Below are 25,715 nucleotides of genomic sequence, written 5' to 3' on the forward strand. Positions count from 1 at the left end.
TTTATAAGCTCAAGTCAAGTCTGGTCTATATAGCAAGTTCCAGGTCAGTCAGAGAATTATAGTCATATCCTGTGTAACTGGATATAATCTGTAGTTTTCTGTGCCAGAATTACATGGCTCTATGCAATAACAGATCTAGAGAGAAAAGAAGATGGTGGATTAATAAGAACTCTAAAAGGAGATTCTTTAACAGTTACCCATACTGTCTCCTCAGTATGGAGAGTACCAGTGTTTACCAACATGCCCCAAATGTTTTGTTATTTTCATGGTATTGGGGATTTGAACACAAATCCACAGTTTGCATGACAGTTTACCAACTAAACTATTGCCCTGGTTCCCGAAATATCTTTAAGGTAACAAATCTGACAGCTTCATTTACTATCAGTATTATCTTATTAGTCTCTCTGATGCTTCTCTCATTTTTCCTTGGCAGTGTTGGTTTAGTATGTACACATGGAGCTCAGTTTGAAGATGATTCTCTAGCACAGATAAAGGAAGAAACAAGTACACATACCAGTCACGTGAACGCCAGTCTCAAACATGATAGCTTACAGGCCTGACTACTGGGCTGTTGATTTGCCCTCACTAAGTGGTTATACTTTTCACCTATAGAATGGAAAATACTATTACAGCCACATCTTATTTGTTATTGTGAACAGATGTCAGCAATTTTTTTTAGAGTTTGTTGTCAAAATAAACCTCTTAGAAAGCAAATATCCAGTTTCTGATACCTGTGGAAAATATTTGGAAAAATTCAGATCAAAAATAATGTTTGGTTAAAATCAATAAATATGTTGAGTATTTGGTTTAAAATGATGAGATCTAAAGTAAATGAGTAGGAAGTTGAATTTTACAACACAATTGACATTGTAAATATATATATATATATATATATATATATATATATATATATATATATGTGTGTGTGTGTGTGTGTGTGTGTGTGTGTGTGTGTGTGTGATTTGGAGCTTAATGAATGTTTGAATGTAGGCTATAGAAAGTGGATTGAAAAAAAAAAGGCACTCAGAAGAAAATCAAACACACCCACGAACATGGATATGGTCTCATCATAAACAAATGGTATAAGATGAGACACACACAAGTGTTGATAGACCCTCCTATGAAAATCATGGAAATAAATCAGTATTGGTAGACATTTTCCCTAAAGAAGGTTTAATATCCCTCATACACAAATATTCTGCTTCTTATATACTTTGGTGCAATTATTTACAAGTACTTGGTGATGAGGTTGTTGGAGCTCAAAAGTCAATTTCAATTGCCAGAATAGTCCAAGGAGGTATTCTTTAAATGCATCCCTAAACATCAGCATGGAGGAGCAGTTTGTGGGGTCATCCTTATTTCTCTATTCAAGTAATTCCCTGATACCTTCTTTAATTTTTGTGCATTTATGTGTGTATGGTGTATGTGTACATGTATGTCAGAATCTGTAGTACCATTCATACACATGTAGAAGTCAAAGAGTGATGTTGTATATCCTGTTCTATCCTTCTCCACAGTTTATTCCTTTGAATAGGGACTTGCACTGAGCCCAGAACTGAGCTTGGAGCTAGCTAGCTTTGTGGTCCTCCTGACACTTGCCTTTAAAGGGCTAGAGTTGCAGATAAATACATGGCTATGTTTGGCTTTTTAGATGGATATTAAGCATTCAAATTTAGATCCTCAGGCTTCATGGTAAACCACTAAGCCATCTCCCTGGCACCCATGGTGTCCCCTTTCCCTCTGATTCCTGTTTAACATGAAATGAGGACTCTTCCGTAATATAAGTTCCTGTCACCTTGATATTCTGCCCAAAGTAGTCACTCAGTAGCTGACCAAATTTTCTGAAAGCACAAGCACAATAAGTCTTTCTGCCTTTAAGTTCATCTGATATATTGGTCATAGTTTTCTTACTATAGCTTATATACTTTGCTTCCTTATACTACCATCTCTTCACTGTTCAATCTCCCATTGATATCCTATTGCACGACCCAGGAGCAGTCAGTTATGGAGAAACAAAAGCTGGCTACACTGTGTCTTGCTAACAAGGCCTAGCTAAAGGGACCTTACTTACCTGCAATATATATTAATTAACCCCCATATGGTCTCATCATACTCATGATACAGTAGCATTAGCTATTGTAAGTGGGATGTGGCTAAGCTGGCAGTGTACTGGCCTAGCATTTATGAAGCCCCATTCTTTCATTTCTAGTTCCACATAAATGACTTGATGGCAGAGCCAACTGAAGTTTGAAATCATTCTAGGCTATATAACTATTTCAAGGACAGCTCAGCCTGGGATAAATATTGTCTAAAAAACCTCAGTGAACTGAAAGAAAATTTACTTAATGGAGATGGAGAAGAGGAGTGAGGAGAGGAAACAAAAGATAGGAAGGAAAAGAAAGAAAAGAAAAGGAAGAGTAGTGACTGGAGGGAGGGCTCAGCAGTTAAGAGTTCACATGGCTTTCGCTGGAGCCCATTGAAGCAGAACTTAACTCCTTGTAACAATGGCATCAAGGGATCCAACACCCTATTCTAGCTTCCTCCACAAGAAATTACACTCATTTATGCATACCCATATATGGACACACACACACACACACACACACACACACAAACACACACACTCATAATTAGAGATAAAAACAAATTATTAAGTAAATAGTAAATACTAAAGACAAAAATGTTTTTAAAAGACAAAATGGAATAGTTAAAGAGGACTGGAGATAGTGGAAACAAGTTATAATTGTAAATAGCATGATAATGGAGTCCTCATTGAGAAAATTATATTTTGGCAGACACTCTGTATGTGTGTGTGTGTGTGTGTGTGTGTGTGTGTGTGTGTGTGTGTGTGTGTGTGATTGTGTGTGATTGTGTGTGATGTACAATGCAGAATAGTTGGGACTCAACAAAAATTTACCTATGTCTGACTCCCAAATGCAGGAATTAAATACCTGTGAGTACTCTCATATGTCCAGGTTTTTTTTTTGTTTGTTTGTTTGATTGTTTTTTATATTGAGTCCAGGAGATTTAATTTCATCCCTTCATTCTTGTGTGGCAAACACTTTACATATGCCTCAAACTTCTATATTTATAAAGTTTATAAACTTATTTATAAACTTATATATATATATATATATATATATATATATATATATAAAGTTTTGTCATTGTTTTATGAGGACAGGTGTTTTGGCATTAATGATATTTCCAGTTGACACAGGACTTGATTAATCCATTTTTCACAATCCAATGGCTTCTTTGTTTTGCTCTATAAGATCATGATACTAGGAACAATATGGATCTATGTTGCTGGTAAGCTAGTGAGTACCAGGAGGCTGCCTGTCTTTACCACCACGAGGTAAGATTACAGAAGCACATGACCATGTCTTGACTTTTTATATGGTTTCTGGGCCCTAACTTCAGGTTCTCCTACTTGTATAATCAGTGACAGAACTATCTCCCTGGCACCAGTTTTCAATTGGTAGAATACTTTCTGGGTTATCATACTTTTCTTTTTATGTTTATTAATTTCCTTGCCTTTCTATATCTAATGATTTCTTTGAAATCTTGGTCATCTACTGAAATTCTTGTGCACTCTGATTTTACCCAGAGTGAATATGGCATTCTGTCTGCTATATACATCAAGTCAGACACTAACTGTGTCTTTTGGATAGTCCAGAAAATTGATACATTTAAATTGAAAAACTATGCACTGAGTAGCCACATTTGTCAAGAACATTTACAACAATTGGCAGAGGGAGCTGTTGCACATAATGTCTGTGTGTGTTCTCCATTTATCATGAGTGTTTATGGAGGTCAGAGGTTGACAAAATATATCTTGCTTTATAATTTCCACCTTGTAGAGTCAGGGTTTCTCATTTGACTATAAAGTGAGTGTGTTTTGTTTTCTAGCTAATCAGCTTGCCTTGGAGACTTCCTCTCTCTGCTTCCTGGGTGCAAAAGTCAAAAGGGTTCTGCCTTGCTTTTCTGGAATATTGCATGTGTGCCAGGGATATAAACTCTATTCCTTATACTTATGCAGCCAGTGCTTTACCACTGAACCATCTTTTCAATCCTACTATGACAGTTTTAGTTGATATTCTTATGGTTGTGACTACCAATATCCACACACAATGTCTGTTCTCTTTTATATCTATATGACATTCACTTTCTGTGTTTGGTTCTAAAATAATCAGTTTGTGCCACTTGGTAGAGAAAAGAAAAGAGACAGCATTTAACAGGAACTTATTAAAAATCTAGAAATCATGCTCATGAAACAGCCTTTTCACTTTATCTTAGCCAAAAGTCTGAGAAGCAATGTAACAGCCTCTTCAAATAAACATATTAGTCTTATAGATCTGCTGTCAAGTAAGTGTGTTGAGATGACTTTTCTACTCTTGGTGCACTGGACCCAAATACACTGCTGTAAGAAAGCCCTGTATGTTCTTGCTCAGTTTGGTCCTTATTCTAGAATTATTAGACTTTTCCATTTCCCAAATGTGCTTTTCATTCTGAGAAATACAACAGTGATTCTTTTAGTGACTATAGACAAATGTCTTTGAGCCCTATATTTTCAATGTTGAGTTTATTAACACCAGGGCAAGGGCTGTGGGAAACTTATTAAAAATATTTTTAAGGGACTAGTATTTCTGACAGCTTATCCCAAGCTTTTCTCTCCATATCCAGCTGGAGTTGAGAATATTGCACTAAAATCATTATAATTTGTGTAATGTAAGAAAAAACAATATGAACTAACCAGTACCCCCTGAGCTCGAGTCTCTAGCTGCATATGTAGCAGAAGATGGCCTAATCAGCCATCACTGGGAAGAGAGGTCCCTTGGACTTGTAAACTTTATATGACCCAGCACAGGGGAAGGCCAGGGCCAAGTAGTGGGAGTGGGTGGGTAGGGGAGCAGGGGCGGGGGNGGGGTATAGGGAACTTTCGGGATAGCATTTGAAATGTAAATAAAGAAAATAATAGTAAATAAATTTAAAAAATTAAAAAAATAAAAATTAAAAAACAAAACAAATATTGTTTTATGATGTATTTATATTTATAGAACTGTATATTGTGTATGTTTTTATGTTGATGTTTGTACAAATGCACATGTGTGGACCTCTGGATGTAGATGCCAGAGGATATCCTTAGCTGTTACTCCTCAGGAATCATCCATTTTAGTTTTGAAACAGATTTTCTCACAGGTCAGGAACTCAACGAGTAGGCTAGACTATATAAGGGATTTGACTGTCCCCAACTCCTTCTCTCTGGCATTACCAGCATGCAAAATTATGTACACAGATTCTGTGGGATTGAGCTCAGGCCCTCATATTTGTAAGACAAGCACTTTTCTAATTAAGGTATTTCTTCCAGGTCTTATGAGCCGTAGTTCTCATAGCAACGTATGTATTTTATCTTCTTTGGTTTCACTTCTTATTTATGAGATGTTCCTGATAGCATAGGCTAGGACTTAAACAAGAAAAATGGAAACTATTTCTTGAGATGGGGTCACTAACAATGACCTTATCTCCAGGAAAACCAGCACTTAAAAAATCACAAAATAGTACTAAGATAAAAACTTTCCCATCAATAAAATTTCATATGGATATTTGTGTGTCATCAGAAGTTGGTTTTGGTATATGGAAAAGAAAGACTTAAATAAAAAAATTTAAAATAGTTTAAATTTACACCTTAAATATTTACCAAAAAATCTGGTAGTAGATGTTAAATAATAACTGACCATAAAAAGTTATTGACCTGTTCTTGGAAATATGCCACTAGACTTGGATGATATTTGTGCTTTACTGTGCCAAATGTCAATGATATCTGTCCTACCGGTGATTGCTTCATGAAATACATCTTCTAAGAGTTGTACTACTTGTTTCTTTATATATAAAAACATTTGCTTGAGAGCTGCAAAATACACTCAGATTCAAACTGGCTCTATGTTTGTTTCAGTTTGTCACCACCAGATCCTTACTGATCTAGTCTTTGAGGACCCTCGTCCTAGGGACTCCCATATCCGACTGGCATGGTCCTTGGCAACAGTTTTTCCGATGTAAAGTTATAACCCTTCTGCATTTTGTGCCACAACAAATATACCATTCTCTAGAATCTTCCTACATCCATTCTGGCATCTGTGCAAAAGAATTTAAGGTTTTACCTAAAGGCGTAATTCAATTCTCAGTTCTCTACTACTCAGCATATCTGGATGATTTTCATGTCATTTAACTCTGACAGTAATAGGACTTACTGATCCATTTAGCAGATCCATTTCCTGTTGCTGCTCACAAAGTTTTTGCTTGCCTCTCTGTTTCTACCATCTTGGCTTAATTGCTGTGCATTGCCTCCCATTAGATGTTTCCCCAACTACTGTGAACATGGAGGACACTGTGCCCAAACCTGGACAAACTTCTACTGCAACTGCAGTGATACTGGCTACACAGGAGCCACCTGTCATGATTGTGAGTACACAAAATTTGCCTACAGCATGTAGATGCAACTCCAGGAATGCAGTGTGTGGACCCTGGCTACTCACCACATTGTGAGCACTGTCTATACCTTTAGCATAAATTATCAAATAGGATACAATATTCCAAATAATGAATGAAGCAGAGGAAAAGAATAGACACAAGTCATATCTTTATGAAGTTTATGAGAACAGGGTAAACAAAGTGAGGTTGGATATATGGTAAATTAAAAGAGAAAAATGATGCTATAAGTACACAGGGGAGCTTTGCAAGATGGCAATGTCTTCATGACTTGAGTTGTACGGTTGCAACAAGTAGCTCATATATCAATGGTCTAAGTGACAAGTGTCTTGATGTCTGTCTTAGTTATTTTCCTACTACAATGATAAAACACTATGACCAAAGCAACTTAAGAGAGAAAAGATTTATTTGGGTTTACAGTTCCAGAAAGATACTAGCTATTCTAAAGAGGAAGACATGGCAACAGGTGGGGAAGGCATGGCAGAAAGAACAGAAATCCTGACAGATCACTTTGTGTTCACACTCAGGAAACACACTATATAGAAAATGGCATAAAGCTCTAAGCTTCCAGTCCTGTCCCCAGTACCAATTTCTTCCAGTGAGGTTACACCATCTAAAAGTTCTGAAACTTTTCCAAATAACACCACAAGCCAGAGACCAAGTGTTCAAACATGAACTTATGGAAGAAGACTCTTCACATTTAAACTACAACATACCTATGCCACAAAGTTCCTCACACATTGTCAGGCCTTCTTTCTCATTATCTTCATAAATGGCAGAGGCATCTTCTGAATATTGCCGTGGCCAAGAGAAGGAAAATACAGGAAGGATATACATGATAAGGGTACAGGCTTGTGTTTTATTCAAAGGCTTCTACTGAAAATATGGATGAGTGTTACTTCTGCTCACATTTGCTTGGCCATATACTGCCCTATTGTATTCTCCAATAGAAGGAATAATATGTCAGGCCATGAGAAGTGAAGCTAAAAAACTAAAATATTGATTGTAAGTACTCATGACTACATGTCAGTTGTGGACATTTGGCAAGTTTTAGATTGAAGACCTGGGCTGATCATGTCCAAATTATAGAATAAAAACAGAAAGAAGGATTTAGAGTATATATTTGGAGGAAGTGTATATGCAAGTCAGTATAAGGTTTTATATATATATATATATATATATATATATATATATATATATATATATTGATTTGAACTGACTGATATGTGGAGGGGACAGAAGCTGAATTCAGCTATCTGTTTCATCTTTGCTTAGTTTTTTTCTGAGATGCAGCCTCTCCCTTTTCCTAGAGCTCAGTGTTTCTGATGAGATGGTAAGCAAGGCCCCAGGATAGTCACTACCTATCACCTAGCTCTGGGACTGCAGGCACAAAGCACTCTTACTTAGCTTTTACATTAGTTTTAAGGATAAATTTAGAATCTCATGCTTATGCACAGCAAGCAATTCCAACTTAGCCATCTTCCCATCACCATGAGTTGTATTATGTACAGGATTACTTCTCAGAAATGGCAGAGGGTCAAGGAACAAATTGATTTGAAAGGTCTTACTTCATACTTTTAAGTGTCTGAAAGATTTTTAAGACCACATATAATTTACAGTTCTTTTCTCTGTTTTTATTTTCATTTTTCTGTTGGAATCATTTAATGAATAAAACTACTTAGCATGACTTTCTGCTAAATGCTTGTGTATCAAAATGGAGGTTATTATTTATACTCTTGGGGAGCCTCAGATAAATGGTATCTTTTAGTTTGTTTTTAAGATGACTGCTACGATCATAGAATGATTGTTCTTCATTTACTGACCAACTGAATTGCATATCTGATCATTAATATTTTGATGTGGTTGCACTCCAGTATTCCCATAAATGAGAATGAAAGGAAGTATCTTTTGTTGTTACTTGGAACAGAGACTAAAGCTCACGTTTGTACCACTTTCCTTAGTCAAAGAAGGATGTTTACTGATTTATATTCTGACTACACTTAGGAACGGCTCCAATTGTCTTAATATCTTAGACCAGACAAAGTCAGTGCATGCCTAGGTCATCCCCAGCTGCGTGATCAAATTCACTTCTCCTCTTTATTTTTCTTTCTTTCATCCTGCTTTTCTCCAAGCTCTTTAAAGATCCATCTATTCATCCATCAATTGACATCAGGGTATGACAACTTCTATGAATTGATCTCCAAATTACTTTTTTCTGGGGACAGTATCTTACATCTCCTTCTTAATTTATTTTTAACATTTTTATCTCCACTACTTTGCTGTGGTCCTATGTATCTCTTCCTTTACAAAATATTTATAGGAGACAAAGATAGATAGAGACAGGGCTGGAGGTGTACTGCAAATGCTCTGATGCACACATGTCAGTGATCACATGGGGGTCTAGAGTAATATCTTGGGACGTCACTTCTTGCCTTTGACCTTGCTGAGGCAAAATGTTTCTGCTTTTACTCTGCCTACACTAGGCTATATATTCCTGATCCAGAAACTTCTGGAACATTCTTCTGTCCCTGCTTCTAATTTTTCTGAAAAAGTGCTAAGGTGTTAGATGTCTGCCTCCACATTCAGATTTTCATGTGGGTTGTAGGGATTTGGATTTCGGTTACTAGGCTTGGCTATGGCTAGTGTTTTATGTGCAAAGCTCTATCCCTAGTCCATATATACTTCTTCTACTTCTGAGAATGCTTTACTTTCCATGACTGAGGCAATGGCTCAGTTGATGATGTACCTGCCTGGCCCTTAATATATATTTTTAAAAGCTGTTTGTAATAATTCATATTTGTAATTCTATCTCAGGAGAGGCAGACACAGTAGATCCCTTAGGTAAGTGACCAGCCAGCTTAGATTACTTTATTTAAAGTCCATTAAGGGACATGCCTCACAAACCTAGGTGGACTACATCTTACCATGAAACTGGAAGAAACTTTCTGGTCTCTATATGCATATACACACATGTACACACAAAACCCTACCAGATCATATATAAAAATGTTTATCTTTCAGAATTTACCATTTGACCTCCAACATTATATTGATTTATCCTATTCCAGGGACTTCAGCAATTCCAAACTTGCACTGGACCTCCCTCCAATCCAACATCTAATTGAGCACAGTGGTTAGGTCTCTGGACAAAAATTTGCCAGGCTGAACCAATGGCAGCATCTGTTAAACTGTGTCCCTTTTCTACATGTGTCCTTTCAACATATGTCCAAACAGTTAAAGTGGCTTTGAGTTCCTTAGGCATTGTATTCATTTTCAAGTAACTCCTATTTCTAGTCACATGTCACAGGAAACGAAGATAAAGCTTATAAAGTTCATACAGCCATGTCACATGCATTGTGAGCTGAGAGACTCAAATTTTATATAAGGCCTCTTACATCAAGCCAACTTGAAGATGCACATACTAACTTCTTCATATAAGAATCCTTCCAAGTTGAGAATACCATTCTTCCATGTATTCTCTGCAATTTGTCTCCAGCTGAATGAGATCCAGTTTTAAAGGCATCCTTCCCATGGGATCTTTTGTTCTTAGCATGCTCTAACTCCTACCACCTGCTGCATGTACAGTTGCAAATAACATCCAGTATCTCAGCATCTCAGAAACCCAGCATCTCTGGCTTACACAGTCTCCAACTTTAAGATAAATTCAACAGTACAGTAAGAGCTATATTTTCCAAAAGAGATTGATAATAGATCATGTAGGGTGATGGGCTGTGATAGGAAGCCTAATTCCTGGTTAAGCTCAGTCCTAAACCCCGGTGACCCTGCAGATGACCCACAGTGGGTAGTCTGCAAGGGCCAGTAGGTGTTTTACCATGCCCCAGGGCACCAATCAGCTGCCCCCAGACCCCCTATAGGAAGGTCTGTGGCCATCAGTCATGTAGGAAGAGCATCCCAAGCCCTCGAGGCCACATACTTTCCAGATAAGATATCCCCAAGCTTTCAGACCAAGGTAATGGGAAGTACCTGCTGTCAGACCCTGACCCACCCCAAAACTGTATATAAGAATCCTATGCAGAAGGAATAAAGGTGTGAGAACTACTCTGTCGTCTGAGAGTTTCTCTCATCAGAGCAGTAACACTGCCATTTGGGAAGAGGTCTGTTCTCCCGAAAGAACACCAAAAGCTCCTCCACACTCCTCCCCTGCTAGTCAGCCTCTCATTGACTCAGCACAGCCAGACTCAGCATTAAATAAAACCCACCTATTGTGCCACTCTAGTTGTCCTGCATATCAGGGTGCTATCAATCCGGTGAGCTCCTGCTCACTCTGCTCACAGTTCTAGCATATACAAATTGATTACTTCTGTTTTGGTGCTTAGGCTAAGTCCTTGGAGCTTTGCTGTGCTGTCAGAAGACCAAGCTCCAAGCAATTTACCCTTTGTATGTTATTTCTTCTTTCCGAGTCAGAAAACAGATGCCCTCTGTAAATTTCAGGCTACCCTGGTATACAAAGCAACTTCCAGAACAACCAGGGCTATACAGATAAATTCTGTCTTCAAAAATCAATTAATGAATTAATGAATGTGTTACATTTATTTACCTGTTTACTTACTTGGTGTGTGTATGTGTCTCTGTGTGTGCAGGCACGTGTGTGTGTGTGTGTGTGTGTGTGTGTGTAAATCATCATAGACATGAGAACAACTTACAGGAATCACTTTCCTGATACTTTCCAGATATGTGTCCTGGGGGACAAATTCAGGTCATCATGCCTTATCAACCAAGCATTACTAGGAGTAAATATATCTTGCTGATTCTCTCTTCTTACTCTTTTCCTTCTCATCCTTCCAATCTCTTCTGAATCCACCATTATTCTTTTCCCAGGAACAGAGCACCCATCCTAGCAACTGAGCATCATACAGTATCACAGTCTCACTTGTGTTTTTCAGCACCTATCAAAGATCAAATATCTACTGTGTACTGTACATTAGATCAGTGCTGGGGGAGATAGAGAGATGGGTTATCTAGTTAGTAAAGAGCTTTCTGTACAGGCATAAGGACCTGAATTCAATGTTCAGCACTCTGTAAAAACTAAGGGTGATATGTGATGCTATGACAGGATCGCTTGAGCTTACAGGCTTGTTAATCTAGACAAATCAGTGAGCCTAAGGTTCACTGAGAGATATGTCTCAAAATATGATTTAAAAAAGTATAAAAGTCAACAATGTTGAGTCCCTACACATGCAAACCTACCAACAGACAACTACATACACATATATACACAGGCATACACAGACTCACACACACACACACACACACACATAAACATACACATATTGGCATACACACTTACGTGTGCACAGACACAGATACATATACAAACACATGAACACACACTTCTTCTCTTCTGCTTCTTTCGTCTCCTTTTCTTATTGTCCCTTCATCTTTCTCTCCTCTTCATCATTCTTTCTTGTTCCTCTCCTTCCTTTCTCTTTCTCCTCTTTCCTCTTCCATTTCTCCCTCTCATCCTTCCTCTGTCCCCCTTCTTTCTTTCATTTTGTTCTTCCTTTCCATGTTTCTTTTTCTTTTTTCTCTTCCTTCTTGTCTATTTGAAGTTGAGCGCTATCTGTTATTAGCATGGAAGGTAAATAATGTTAATCTCAATAAGAACCTCATCTAATAATATTAATATATGAGTTAAGCCTAAGATAAAGATATGACAGATAGTTTGTAATATATCTTTTCTCAGAATTACTCACTATGTACAGTCATCTAAATGTGACAGAGACCTGTTTCCCTAAAGAGGGACTAGCAAAGCTACTCTGCTGTGTGATGACTGTTAACTGTGAAGACGAGACAGCTTGATATGTCCCCAGTCAATATATGCTTATTGACTGTCCAAAGCAAGCAATAATCCATCAGACTTGAGAGAAGAAAGCTGACACACTTTTGTAAAGCTGACAAGGGACCTGAGAGGCTTTGTTAGGATGTCAGCAAGCTACACTGTGAAAAGATGAAAGGATCTTGAGACATGGGGGATGGGACAGAGATCCTAAACATACAGGTGTCATCAGACAGATATTAAGAAGATCAAGGACAGCTATTTCATAGGAGGCAGACAGAAGCTGGAATACAACTATCCTGTCCCTTAGCAAGTCAGCACAATAAATAAATACATGACAAAGAGCAATGGCAAAATTTCTGAGCCTCTTTTCTTTTCCTGTGACACCATCCTCTACAGAGTCATTTTTTTGAAACAGAAAGAGGTGCTATACAAAGGAATAAAAAATATGATTAACACAACATGTAATATCTGATATTTCCATGTTGAATTCTATTGATTATTGTCTTAGGGTTTTACTGCTGTGAACAGATACCATGACCAAGGCAATTCTTATAAGGAACAACATTTAATTGGGGCTGGCTTAAAGGTTCAGAGGTTCAGTCCATTATCACCAAGGTGGGAGCATGGCAGCATCTAGGCAGGCATGGCTCAGGCAGAGATGAGAGTTTAAGTCTTCATCAAAGGCTGCTAGTGGAAGAAGGATTTCCAGGCACCTAGGGTGAGAGTATTAAGCCTATACCCACAATGACACACCTACTCCAACCAGGTCACACCACTTCCAACAAGGCCACACCTCCAAATGGTGTCACTTCCTGGCCCAAGAATATACAAACCATCACAATTACATATGAAGAATCACCTCTATCAAACATTATAAATATTTTTTCATGAAATAGACTATTAATGATTGACACACCCATATCCACTCATCCTATGGCTATTGGAACAGCAATGCTACATAAATTGCCCAATGTAGATGAAGGATTGGCATAATAGCATTAGTGGGAGAACCTTAGACATATCTGAGATCATCACTGGCACCCATGATCTCACATAACTTGCTCTATCATTTTGGCTCTATCATTTCTCATGAATATGTATTAGGCTATGAATTGATTTTTACTAAGAAAGACTATGTTAAATCTCTCTAGAAACGTGACTCAGAATGAGTATAATGATTCAGTGTACTATGTCACAGTCATATTGTATAATTCTCTTTTTTATTTGTATTAGTCTCTCTCTCTCTCTCTCTCTCTCTCTCTCTCTCTCTGTGTGTGTGTGTGTGTGTGTGTGTGTGTGTGTGTGTGTGTGTGTGTGTGCGCACATGCACATACACACGAGGCCATCTGTACATAAGTGTCTGGTTGTACACTCTGGAGTAGGATGTCTGATGTGATATTCTGCTCTGTTACTCTCCACCTTATTTCCTTGTGACAAGGTCTCTTGATCTAGAATGACAATCAATATGTTTCAGAGATCATCTTGTCACTGCACAAATGCTGATGTCATCAGTGCACTGGTGATATGTCTGCCCTTTTATCTGGGGGTTAGGGACCTAAATGCAAGTTCATATGTTTGCACAGGAAACACTGCTACTCAGTGAGCCATCCCCCGGGTCTGAGTTTACAGTTTTTAAATTATTTTCTGATATCCTTGCCCAGAACAATATCTGTATGATATAGCCAATCCCTTGCTATGGTTCAGAAAACACAAAGAATTCTCTCACATTCTTTGCTGTTCACTTTAAAAAGCAAAATTGCCCCCCCCCAAAAGGCTGTTTTACCAAGAGTTATGGGTATCTGAAGTTCCTTTCTATTACCCTTGAAGCATTTCACAGATGTGAAGCATGAGTGTTTTCAACAAGAGAAAGAAAAATCAGAGTTCTAAGGATTAAAAATATGTGTTGTTTCTAATAAATATTTTATCAATTTTATTTTAAACTATGACTGACTCCATTGGTTAAATTGTCAAGTAAATGATTTTGAGTCTGTTCAATTTGAATGATAAAAAGTTTTTGACAGTGAAGTTCAGAGAAAAGGTTCAGAAAGTGTTCTCCACATGTTGAAGTTCCCTAATACAGCATTTCTGTGACCTGTATCAAGTTATTCCACTAATTGTAGGCTTGCTGATGTCACATTCAAGGGAAAAATAATAGAATACGCCCCTACTGCTATTGAGATAAATTCCTGAGTCAGTGGGCGTGAAATCTCCCAGACAAGTATGATCATAGCCCTTCTTTGTGGTTTCTGCTGCATTTGCATCACTTTCTACCCTGCAATGTTGAAAAGAAACAAAGCAAGTGTTCTTTTTCATACGAAGCAAAGAATAAGAGGAAGAACAGTTTAGGATGGAAAGTCAAGGATATTCAACTACAAAACCAAGTAGGACAAAAGCCTGACTATTTGGGCTCCTTCCAAAAAAAGAGGTTATGTCCATTGCATTCTAGAAGAGATTCATTGGTTTTGGTAAAGTACCCATGTGTGCATGACTGATTGTGAATGTACATGTAGACGTCTGTGTGTGTGTGTGTGTGTGTGTGTGTGTGTGTGTGTGTGTGTGCGCGTGCACTGATGAGGCAACAGGTTGAGTTTGGGTGACTTTCTCCACCCCTCTCAGCCTTTCTTTTTTGGGAGAACAGGGTCTCTCACTGAACTTAGAGTTCATTTTTTCATGTAGGCTTGATGGTCAACAAGTCCCTCTCTCCACACCCTCCTCACATATATTTTAGTCACACATAACTGAGCATGGCTATGCCAGGTTTTAATTTGTTCTAGAGACCTGAACCAAGGTCCTTGTGCTTACAGCGCAAATATTTTGTTTACATTTCTATAATCTTGCCCCAGGAGTAATTTTTAAATTAAATTCCTGTTGTGTCCTTAAAGCTATCGTGATTATATCGCTAGATTATTTCAAATTGTTTAGTGACTCTTCATTAACTTAGATTTTTATGTTTGTTGGTGTATGCACATATATATGTAGGTGAGAACATCTATTTGGATGTTGGAGACCTAAGGTCCCATTACTTAGAATCACTCTATCTTCTTTGTGACAGAAAATCGTCAATACATTGGTTTAACTGGGCAGGAACTGTAAGTGCTCCATATGTCTTATTTCCCAATTGCTAGGATTTCAAGGGCAACATCCAGACACACCTTTTTGTGTGTAGACTCTGGGCACCAAAATCAGACCATTATGCTTCACCGACTAAGTCAGCTTCCTATTCCTTCTTCATTATCTTAATGCATATTATTAACTCTATGGTCAGTTTCTGGAAGTAGAGAATTTCAAGTCCTGGCTTCTGTGAATCTTCTTTAGATCAGCTCTGAGCCACTTGTCTTCACTTGTTCATAGTAAGAACTTCTCCTTCTTTCCCTCTGTTGGCTTTATTTCAACTTGGCCACTTCCTGCTAGATCTAATTTTGTCTTTCAGGTAATTTGGTATTTAATTCAACATTCTTCCCTTACCCTACATGTACACCGGGTTGCCATAATTAAATTACTTGTCTTTTTCTTGCTCTTTGGCATCAGAAACATTGGCTTTAATTATGTTTCCTAAAACTAGTACTAGCTTTAGAAAGTTGCTTGTGGAAAAACAAAAACAAAAAATACCGAGAAAGTAGAGTTGCAAACTTTCTTGTGGCATTTCTTCCTAAAACTCTACCCTGATGGAAATAAAGACAATACCACATGTTTTTCTTTCTATGACCACTATATAGAGAAATTTCTCACTTTTAAGTAGTTGAAAGGAGTGGGACTCTAGCTTTTCTTTCAATGAATATTTCTTAAATCTTTTGACATTAAGTCCCATGAATTCTCAAAGAGCCTTGTAAACCATCCTCCAGTTGACATAGCTGTAGGTGTGCCAAATTTTAAGAGACCTAGTATAAATAGGACATTTGGAAAAGTAAATATGTGCAGACAACATAAAAAAAAAAAAAAAAGAACAGCATCCATTGCTGTAGCAGGACATGAAGCTGAGTTTATTAGTCTGTCAGCTGAGTGGTTGTCAAAGTCAGTTTGCAGCAGCAAAGATTTCCTGCTGTCATCTAATGCAATGATTGAGACCCTGGCAATCATTCCCTTGCTCCTGACTCACTGATGCCTCTGTCATTATGGCTGGAAGAGGAAATGAGTATTTTCTTTCTAACAATTGAATTCATTACTTCTAACAATTGAATTCATTACTGCCTGTTGTTTTAATGAGGCATCGAAAGAAAAATAGCTATGTAACATATGCAAGGAATGCCTGAGCTCAGGAGCCATCAGACAAAGGGGCCAAGCTTCTTGGTGTCTACTACATAGGTACTTTTTTCTTAATGGCATCATTAGGGGATATTCAACTGATGTAAAATGTATTGGCAGGGGTAATGACTTCACGGGGAAGAGTGCTTGCCATAAAACTATGAGGGTCTGAATTCATATCTGCAAATTGCCATAGGCACTTATAACCCCAGTGCTGGGGAAGGAGGAGGAGGAGGAGGACGAGGAAGAGGAGGAGGAGGAGGAGGAGGAGGAGGAGAGGATTTCAGAGACAAAGGATTATTGCTGAGTCTTATTCCCCAGCTCTCCCAGGTATAAAATGGTGAGCTTTCAGTTTATTAGAGTAATTGGGTTCCATCGATGTCAATATGTGGAGTGAAAGGGAGATTCAGAACATCCTCCTCTGGCCTCTGCACACATATTGTACACACAGTTATGCACACACATTCACACAAACACACAGAGAGACTCGGGAGCATACCTGTTTCCTTTCAGTTTTTATTTAAAATGTAGAATGAAAATTGAACTGTATTTGAAAACTAAGGTGTCTTGTTTCAGTTCTAAACTCTAACCTAATAAATTGCCCGAAGTCATTCCGCATTGAGCCAGGTGTTTCTGTCTCCTCTAATTATGACAGTAACAACAACCATGATTCTTTTATAATGAGATATAGTAGATCATAATTTTTAATTTTATTTTTGGAAATTTTATTATTATTTACTTTTTAGATTTGTTGTAGGTATATTTAGGTGTATTTGTATGTGTCTATGTGTGGATCTGTGCATGTGTGTGCAAGTGACATTAGGTATCAAGAGATACCTGTGATTCCTTGTATGAGACACAGATTTGAGGCAGGGCTTGCTATACACTAAGCAAGTGTTATCACAGTGAACGATAGTTCTATGCTGAATTTACATAACTACTCTCATCTGCCCCTTCTTTCCTCCATTTCTGCTCTCCCGTAGTGTAGTAAATGTTGACTTCTGGGTCTGAGATAAGTCTGAATTTTTGATTCCTTGTATGTCTCTTCATGGTGTTCTCAAACCTGTCTGTAATGTACCAGCTACAACAATTATGTTTCTCCTGAGAGCAGGAGGAGTTGTTACTGCTGACAGGGGCAATTTCTCCCCTGCTTTCTTTAGTTATATTTGGGTTACTAACAGTTCTTTTTTTATAGAGAACCTTCCCTTGAAACTGACATCACACAGTTTCCATTTGTCATCAAAAAGAGACTATCATTTTTAAAATTGGAGATTTATTTTCAAATTATCTGTCTGTATATGTACATATACATGTAAGGGAAGGTATATGCAAAGGCCAGAGGAATATGTTATAATTCTGGCAGCTCGAGTTACAGACATTTATAAGACAACCATCATGGGCAGTGGGAACTGAATTCTGGTCTTGTGCAGGAAGAGTACATTCTCTTAATTTTTTGAGCTACTGCTCCGGATTTCACTGTTTCCCACAACGCTCACCTAGACAGGAGGTATATGTGGGTGTAATGGAGAGTTATGAACTTGCTGGACACAGAAAGTGCTTTAGAAATATTTAACAGAAGGAGGAATTTCTGCTGATTATTAATTAGAGTAGAGTATGCTTTGAATCAAAATATCATAATCACTATAGCAGGCTTTTAAATCACTAATCATAGTTGATTCTATATTTTATCTGGTCTGAGGTTACAGTAAAATTCCTTTGTAATTTCTATTTCGGTCACCTCATGTTCCTGCAAATCTTTCCTCTTTTAAACTTACTCATCTGTGCAAAACACATTTATATCAGTTAGGTACAAATAAGTGTCTACCCCTGAACAAACCATAGATTAAATATTATCTATAGCATTCAAGCACTTTAAGACTTGATTTCTAATGCAAATGGATACAGAATAGAAAACTCTGGAGTGTATTATAATACACACTGAAAAAAAATAAGACTGAGTATGGATAAGTAAAGCTGACTTATTCAGCAAAGAGCAAGAGTGAGATTTTAAAAAAAAAGGTACATGTGATATTTGAAGTTGAGGTACACTCTGTAGTACAGCTGTAACCTTCACAGTCAGAGAAGGCAAGGAAGTTTCAAGAAACCAGAGGATTTGAACTAAGATGTGAGTGGGCAGGTAAGAGAAAGGCTGGCCAGAATCATCTGGAGTTATTACTGAAGAGGATGAAAGATGATGGACATCACTGATATCAGTCAGATTGCAGGAAAAGGAAAAGCTCAGAGAAAGATGTACTAGAAGATTTAGTGTGATAAACTGATTTAAGTAATTGTGGGAACTCAAGTGGCAAGTATGAAATCCAAAGGGCATGGAGTTGGGAAAGAAGGCTGAATGTCAAAGATAGGAGGTTAAGCTATTTTCCTCCAGTGAATGTGTTCATCTGTGTGCCTATATGTTCATTTGAGTTAATTGTGTGTGTGTGTATGTGTGCAAGAGTGAATTGGGTGTGTGCATGTCTGTGGCATGTGTGGAAGTGCGTTATTTTCTTTGCATGTGTGTTTGCCTATGTGTGTGACTTTATGTACATATGTGTATGTCTGTGTAAATGTGTATGGATCCACATGTGAGTATGTGTGTTTGTATGTGTTTGTGCACGTGTGCTCATGTGTATGTATGTGCATGAGTATGAATGTTTGTACCTGGGGAAGGCAGAGGAAAACCTTTTGTGTTGTTTCTCAGAACTGTCCACAAATAGACAGACAAATAGATAGATAGATAGATGATAGATAGATAGATAGATAGATAGATAGATAGATAGATAGATAGATAGATAGCACTCTCCCTGGGCTGAAATCACTAATCAGCTTAGGCTGGCTCTCCCTTGAGCCTCTCACTATATCTGCCTCTTCAGGATTAGAATAACAAACTCTTGCCACCACATCCAGCTTTGGGGGTGTGTTCTGGAAATAGAACTTCATGCTTCTAGACAAACAGTATACTGACTGAGCCCTCCCTGAGCTCCTAGGCAATATTTCTTTCAAGGAAGACTCAGCTCCATCTCATGCTTTTCTGATGATTTCCGACAGCCCACCCAGATTTTCCACATAACCTCCCTTAAATATTGTCAGCTGCTCATAGATTTTAGTCTCATCTACAAAACCCTTTTACAGCAGCACTGAGACCAATGATTCACTAGGTGACTGGGTGCAGTATTCTCGCCAACCTAATATATGAGACTCACACTCACAGTCATATAATACCTTGGCCCCTTTGTCATTCTCCACTTCAAATATATCCAGTTATACTTCTGAAAATGTGGCATACTGCAGCTTAAGAATCTTGACTGTGTTGTTTACAACCGTGTCACTGAAGCTTGTCTAGCCCTGTGATATTAACACTGATCATAGTGTCATGTAGCTTATGATTAAGATGGAAGTATACTAATTCTTATGTAAACAAATTATAGCATACTCTCTTATCCTTGATTTAAAATTTATGTAGTGAGGTCAGGGGAGGTGACAGCATTGATTGATGCGCAAGCAGTAGACAGAGTTTTATCTTCCAAACTCCTATACAAAGGCAGACATGATAGCATGTAATTATAATCATAGCACTGGACTAGCAGATTTTGGAGCTCACAAACCAGACACCCCAACTCAATTAGTGAGTCTCAGGAAAGTTAGGAGACCTTACCTGAAGTCACAAGTTGGACTGTGGCCAAAAATGAGACCTGTTGTGGACTTCTGATTTACGCACGCACGTGCGCGCGCGTGTGCACATGCATGCATACACACACACACACACACACACACACACACACACACACTCACACACCACCACCATCATCATCATCATCATCATCAATGAGGAAAATGGGCTCCTGAGTTTGGCTATTAGCTTGTTCAAAAGGCAGGGTCTTTCTTATGCCATACACATTCTTATGATTCTTTTATGGCATAAAACCTATGTGCAACATGTGAATTTAGCAGCACCATATCTAGTTTGTATCTTTACTGTCCTCCAGAGGCCCACACCTTAAAGACTGAGCCCAAAGTAGCACCATTAGAAAGTGAATCCTTAGAATTTGTGTTGCTTAAGACTGTGAGGGACAACTTCTACTGTCTCTTTGTCAGCTGGTGTGTTCATACGAATGCCTTGGCCTACCAGTAGCTTATCTGAGATAAACTGTTCTGACATAGGCATAATAGGAATGGGTTTTCAGCTTCATGGATCAAAACTGTTAGCCTATACATACCTTCTATCTTTGCAAATTAACTATGTCAAGTGTTTCCATTATAGTGACATAAAACTGACACAAGATGAGAACTTCATTCAACCCTCATAAAACACTATTTCACCCAGGATTCCCTTTAAATGAGGTTACCTGTAAGCAAGAAACTGTGGGTAGGGGATGTGCTTACTGTGGGACTGGCCTTTTTCTTAACCATAATTTACCAATTATTCACCAAAAGGCAATTTCTTTCCTGGGTCATATGGCATATGCTACTGTTTTTACTTCTAGAAATACAGACAACCCCAGGCCCCTGATATTTCAGTGTACTCCTCTATCACAGAACTCATCCTGGAGATGCTCTGTGCATCCTAGTGTTGCCTAGAGAGAGAACATTTCAGGATACATAGGGAAAATAAAAAATCCTGCCCACTTCTTGGTGAGTCCCTTGGCACTAAGCTGATGACTAGGTTTTCAGCAGAGTCACACATCTCAGGCTAGGGAGGGAAAGGATGACTCCATTTCTAAATAGTGTCAAGAAAAGCTGATATCTGCTCTTTTTGTAGATATGGTGGGGAATATATGCCCCAGTGTACAGATCTCTATTCTTGTTTCAGCCCTCAATCTCCAAACTCAGTTCCTAACCTTTCCCAGAGTTCTCATGGTGGCTGAAGGGACTTTAGCCAGCTTGAGGGAAATGAACATGGCTCTGGCAAACCTTACCTTTTTTCCATCTACCTTGATTAAAAACTGGTTAGATTACAAGCTTGAAGCTAGTCCCAAGGGCTATGTCCTCCTTCCAAGGGTGACTACCAAAGTCCAGGAATCAATGTATTGATAGCCACCAAAGAAAACCCCCCATTTGGCTCATATAGTTAACATGCCCAATTAAAATTAAACACCTCATCTAAACATGGGGTTTCTTTCCCTTGTATCTTTATAAACTTCACTTTCCTATGTGTCACATCTTTCTTCTCTCTCTTCTGAGGAAGTCCTTTGTCTGACCCCTCCCTTCCCCCTCCCTGAATAAATTTTCAGTATCCTTTCCTTTACCCATTTTCTCCCCTCTCCTTTGTTCTCTTTCCCTCCTCCATCTTCTATCTCCTGTCTTTATCTCTTATTCCATGCTTCTGTCCTTTGGGTCATGTAAATCTCGTTTGGGCTCCACACTTGGTTTTGGGGATCTTGAGCCAAGACTTTTCCAAATAATGGCAAACAGTCTCAGACAGTAGGGCTATTAAAGAAGAATTATCCAGGCCATGCTTTCTCGAGTGTAAGTCTCCTACAAAAATAATTCAGTATACATGAATTCTACAGAATAATTCATTTCTACACACGTATTACAAGCAACATTTAATTACATTTTTATAAAGTTTTATAAATACTACACAGATGTTCTTCCATTTAATTGAGCCCTCAGCTTGTTTGTGTTTTTGTTTGTTTTGTTTTCCTAAATAGCTATTCAAAAGAATGTTTGGAATTCATCAGCTTATTTTGAAAAGTATCTTGTATTTTCAAGTCTGTGATTACCCCACCCAAGTAGCTAGCAGGAATTATACACATTTCCCAGTCCCTGTACTGTTTTCAATGTAAATATTACAATTTGGAGGAATCACAAATGAAAGCAGATGATAAGTCATGAGAACCCCGCCCCCTTCTAGTCCTGTCTTCTGTTTACATTTAGATTCAGTCAGGTAGCTCTTATCTTTATAGAGACACAAACAGACAAAGAAGTACTCATCACACATATGATTTATATTTTTTATTTTACCATTTAGCAATCTGTCTTATCTAAACCACAGCTTTTCTTACTTTGCCAATACATACATTATTCACTTATCACTTATCAATTGCTAAACATTCACTGGAAAGTTCGTATTGTAGTTCACTTTTAGAAATCCTAATTGGTGACCTTTTCAGAAAGATATTATTTTGGAGTTAAAATTAATATGATTGAACATTAGGATATATTGTCTTAGGATTTTATTGCTATGAAGAGATAACATAACCAAGAAGACCCTTATGGAAGACAACATTCAATTGGGTCTGGCTTACAGGTTCAGTTACAGGTTCAGAGTTTCAGTGCATTATATCATCAAAACAGGAACATGAGAGTCTCTAGACAGATGTGGGTCTGAAGGAGTTTAGTTCTTGATCTTCATCCAAAGTCAGACAGAAATTAAATGGCTTCCAGGCATCTAGGATGAAGGTCTTAAGGCCCAAACCCACAGTATCACACTTCCTCCAACAAGGCCATACCTATTCCAACAAGGCAATCCCTTCAAATAGTACCACTCCCTGAACAAAATGTAGTCAAAACACCACACATCACTTCATACACTTCAAATTATTTCAGTATTCCAGAGAACTGCTTGGTGGTTGAACGGTTTCATGTGACTTTGTGACATACTGGAAATTCATGTTCTATAGTCTTGAAGCCAGTTTCACTCCTAGTAACCATGCCTTGCTCACAAACTTGCAAAGTGATTTATCATAGTTGGAATTTTGGCCAACTTGAACTATTTCTTGAGAACACAGAAATAATTAAATGGTGATATTTAGAATGTGATTTTAGTGGAAGAAGACATCCACCCAGTTTCTACTCTGCTGGATGCCAGCATTTGGTCATGGTGCTATGGGGAGTAGAGTCTGTCTGTCTGTCTGTCTATCTGTCTGTCTGTTTCTCTCCTTCTTTCTGTTTCTCCCTTATCTCTCCTTTGTTTTATGTGTTTGTGGGTGTATATTTGTGTTTGTCTCCCTTTCATATTTCTATAACTATATGTAAAACCTACATTTGCTGCATTTACTGTACTTAATACTGTCAGAAACTAACACAATGGTAGATATTTTATATCAAAATATTGAACATCTCTTTATAAATAAACCAGGGTAGGCTATTCTGATGCTCTTGAAGTAAAGGTGTATGATATGCAAGCAAGCAAACCATGGGAGGAAGGGCATAGCAGACAGCCTGTGATTTCAGTCTTGGAAGGTAGAAATTAAGGATTGCAGGACCAAGCTGGGTAGAAGACTAACTGTATCTGGTTAATCTGGTTTTAATTGATGTTCCACAAAAACTAAGATGGGAGAGTGGTTGAATTTTTTAAGCTACATTATGTTTTATTTACCTATTATCATGTGTGTAATATATAGTTGTCTCGCATATTATACACTACACAATAGTGTGTGTGTGTGTGTGTGTGTGTGTGTGTGTGTGTGTAGTCTTATAGATAGCAATGAATATTCCAGAATAATGTAGGTATAGGGTAAACAAAATGAGAAGATGAATGTCCACATAGTATGTGAGTGTTTGCTAAGCTAGAAGGAACACAGGAGACAAATTTATGAATCCAGATGAATTGCCTGGATATTCAGAGATTTATTTATTTTTACTTGCATATAAGCTGATGATTGACATTTACTGTCAACTAGATAGAATCTAGATCAAGCTCTGTCTCTTTCAGATGTTTAGACTGGGATAATGGATTATAAGGACCCAGTGAGACCCACCTAAATGGACATCATAGCTGGTCCAGGATAGAATAGCAAAGTAGCAAGTGAGCTGAGTCTCAGCGCTCATCTCTCTGTTTCCTGACTGCAGGCAAAAAGTAACCAGATGCCTAATGCTCCAAGTTCCATGACTTCCTTGCCACAATGAGCTGTATCCTTTCACTGTGAGCCCACTCTTCTTTTCATGTCCTAAATTGCTTATGGCCTATAATGTGTCACAGAAATATGACCAGTACCTAACTGGGATCATAGTGCCATTTTGGATTTGTTTTGGTGGATTCTCCCTTTTCTCTTCTACCCCATCCCCACATATCCTCTTGTACCCTTCCACTATCTACCCACAACATCAATCCCATTTTCATCTCACAGATGCCCCTTTGTCCTCCTCTAGTCTACTTCCTCACTATCTCTTTTCTCCCTCATAGGGTCTGTTCTTGGGTTCTAAAAAAGCACACACAAACCCACACTCTCTCCATACCCCCTAACACTCACACACACACACACACACACATATATATATATATATATATATATATATATATATATATATGAGCATCAGAAATAAATTCTTCTAATATATAATATATTATACATTAGAAGAATATTATATATATATATATATATATATATATGTATATTCTCACAAAAAATTCTGAATATAGATTAGAAATTCTTGGGGAGCAGCAGAGGCCTTGAGGAGCCTGGGTTAGCTACGTGGCCTGTGGTAATTATTTTACTGGGAAGGCAAGGGCAGCCTGGATGTCAGTCACTAGCAATGTAGGACAGCCAACTTCTCTATATGTCTTCTCATTTTTTAGAATTCTCTGAACCATATTGATTTTCTTTTTTCTCATCAGCAAGTATCATTTTAGGTTTTTAAATTATAAATGGAAATCATGGTGACATGGGTATAACAGCAAAGCAGAGAAAGAAAAAAATCAAAAGTTGATATAATGACTTTGTAAGATTCATAAATCCTGTCTTTTGTCCTGCTTAAAAACAATTAAATCCTCTAATTAGAAGATAAGGAGTAAACAAGAACACAGAGTCCCCTATGTGATTCTGCAACTAAGAAATCAAAGCTCTTTTATTTCTGTGTTCTAGCATGGCAACATAAAACAATCTTATTAAGAGCTCTATAGAGCGTAGGTAAAGGCTAGGCAGAGTACATGCAGCAATGACTAAGGAAGTATGCTTATGGGGTAGAGGAAATGTTTGGATTTTTGGAAGCTTAGAGTACACAGAAAGTGTATACACACAAAAAGTGGTCAACTGAGCCACATTCTCAAGCCCAGAGTACAACAGGTACAGAACTGAACTACATCCCACAATGTAGTATAATAAGAAAATAAGAGAGCTGTGTGGCATAGCTGGGTGTGGTAGCGTATGCCTTTAATCCCAGCACTTGGGAGGCAGAGGCAGGCAGATTTCTGAGTTTGAGGCCAGCCTGGTCTACAGAGTGAGTTCCAGGACAGCCAGGGCTA

General features: G+C 38.0%; 1 protein-coding gene across 1 annotated transcript in view; it reads left to right on the forward strand.

Moving 5' to 3' along the window:
• The window catches only part of LOC110321973 (contactin-associated protein like 5-2), a 631,889-nt gene that overhangs the window by 418,902 nt on the left and 187,272 nt on the right, over positions 1 to 25,715 (forward strand). Inside the window, exon 11 of the mRNA XM_029538684.1 lies at positions 6,356 to 6,462. Coding sequence (XP_029394544.1) covers positions 6,356 to 6,462 — 107 coding nt within the window. The remainder of the gene's footprint in view (positions 1 to 6,355; positions 6,463 to 25,715) is intronic.

The sequence above is a fragment of the Mus pahari genome, chromosome 5, assembly GCF_900095145.1.
Source record: "Mus pahari chromosome 5, PAHARI_EIJ_v1.1, whole genome shotgun sequence".
NCBI classification, from domain to species: domain Eukaryota; kingdom Metazoa; phylum Chordata; class Mammalia; order Rodentia; family Muridae; genus Mus; species Mus pahari.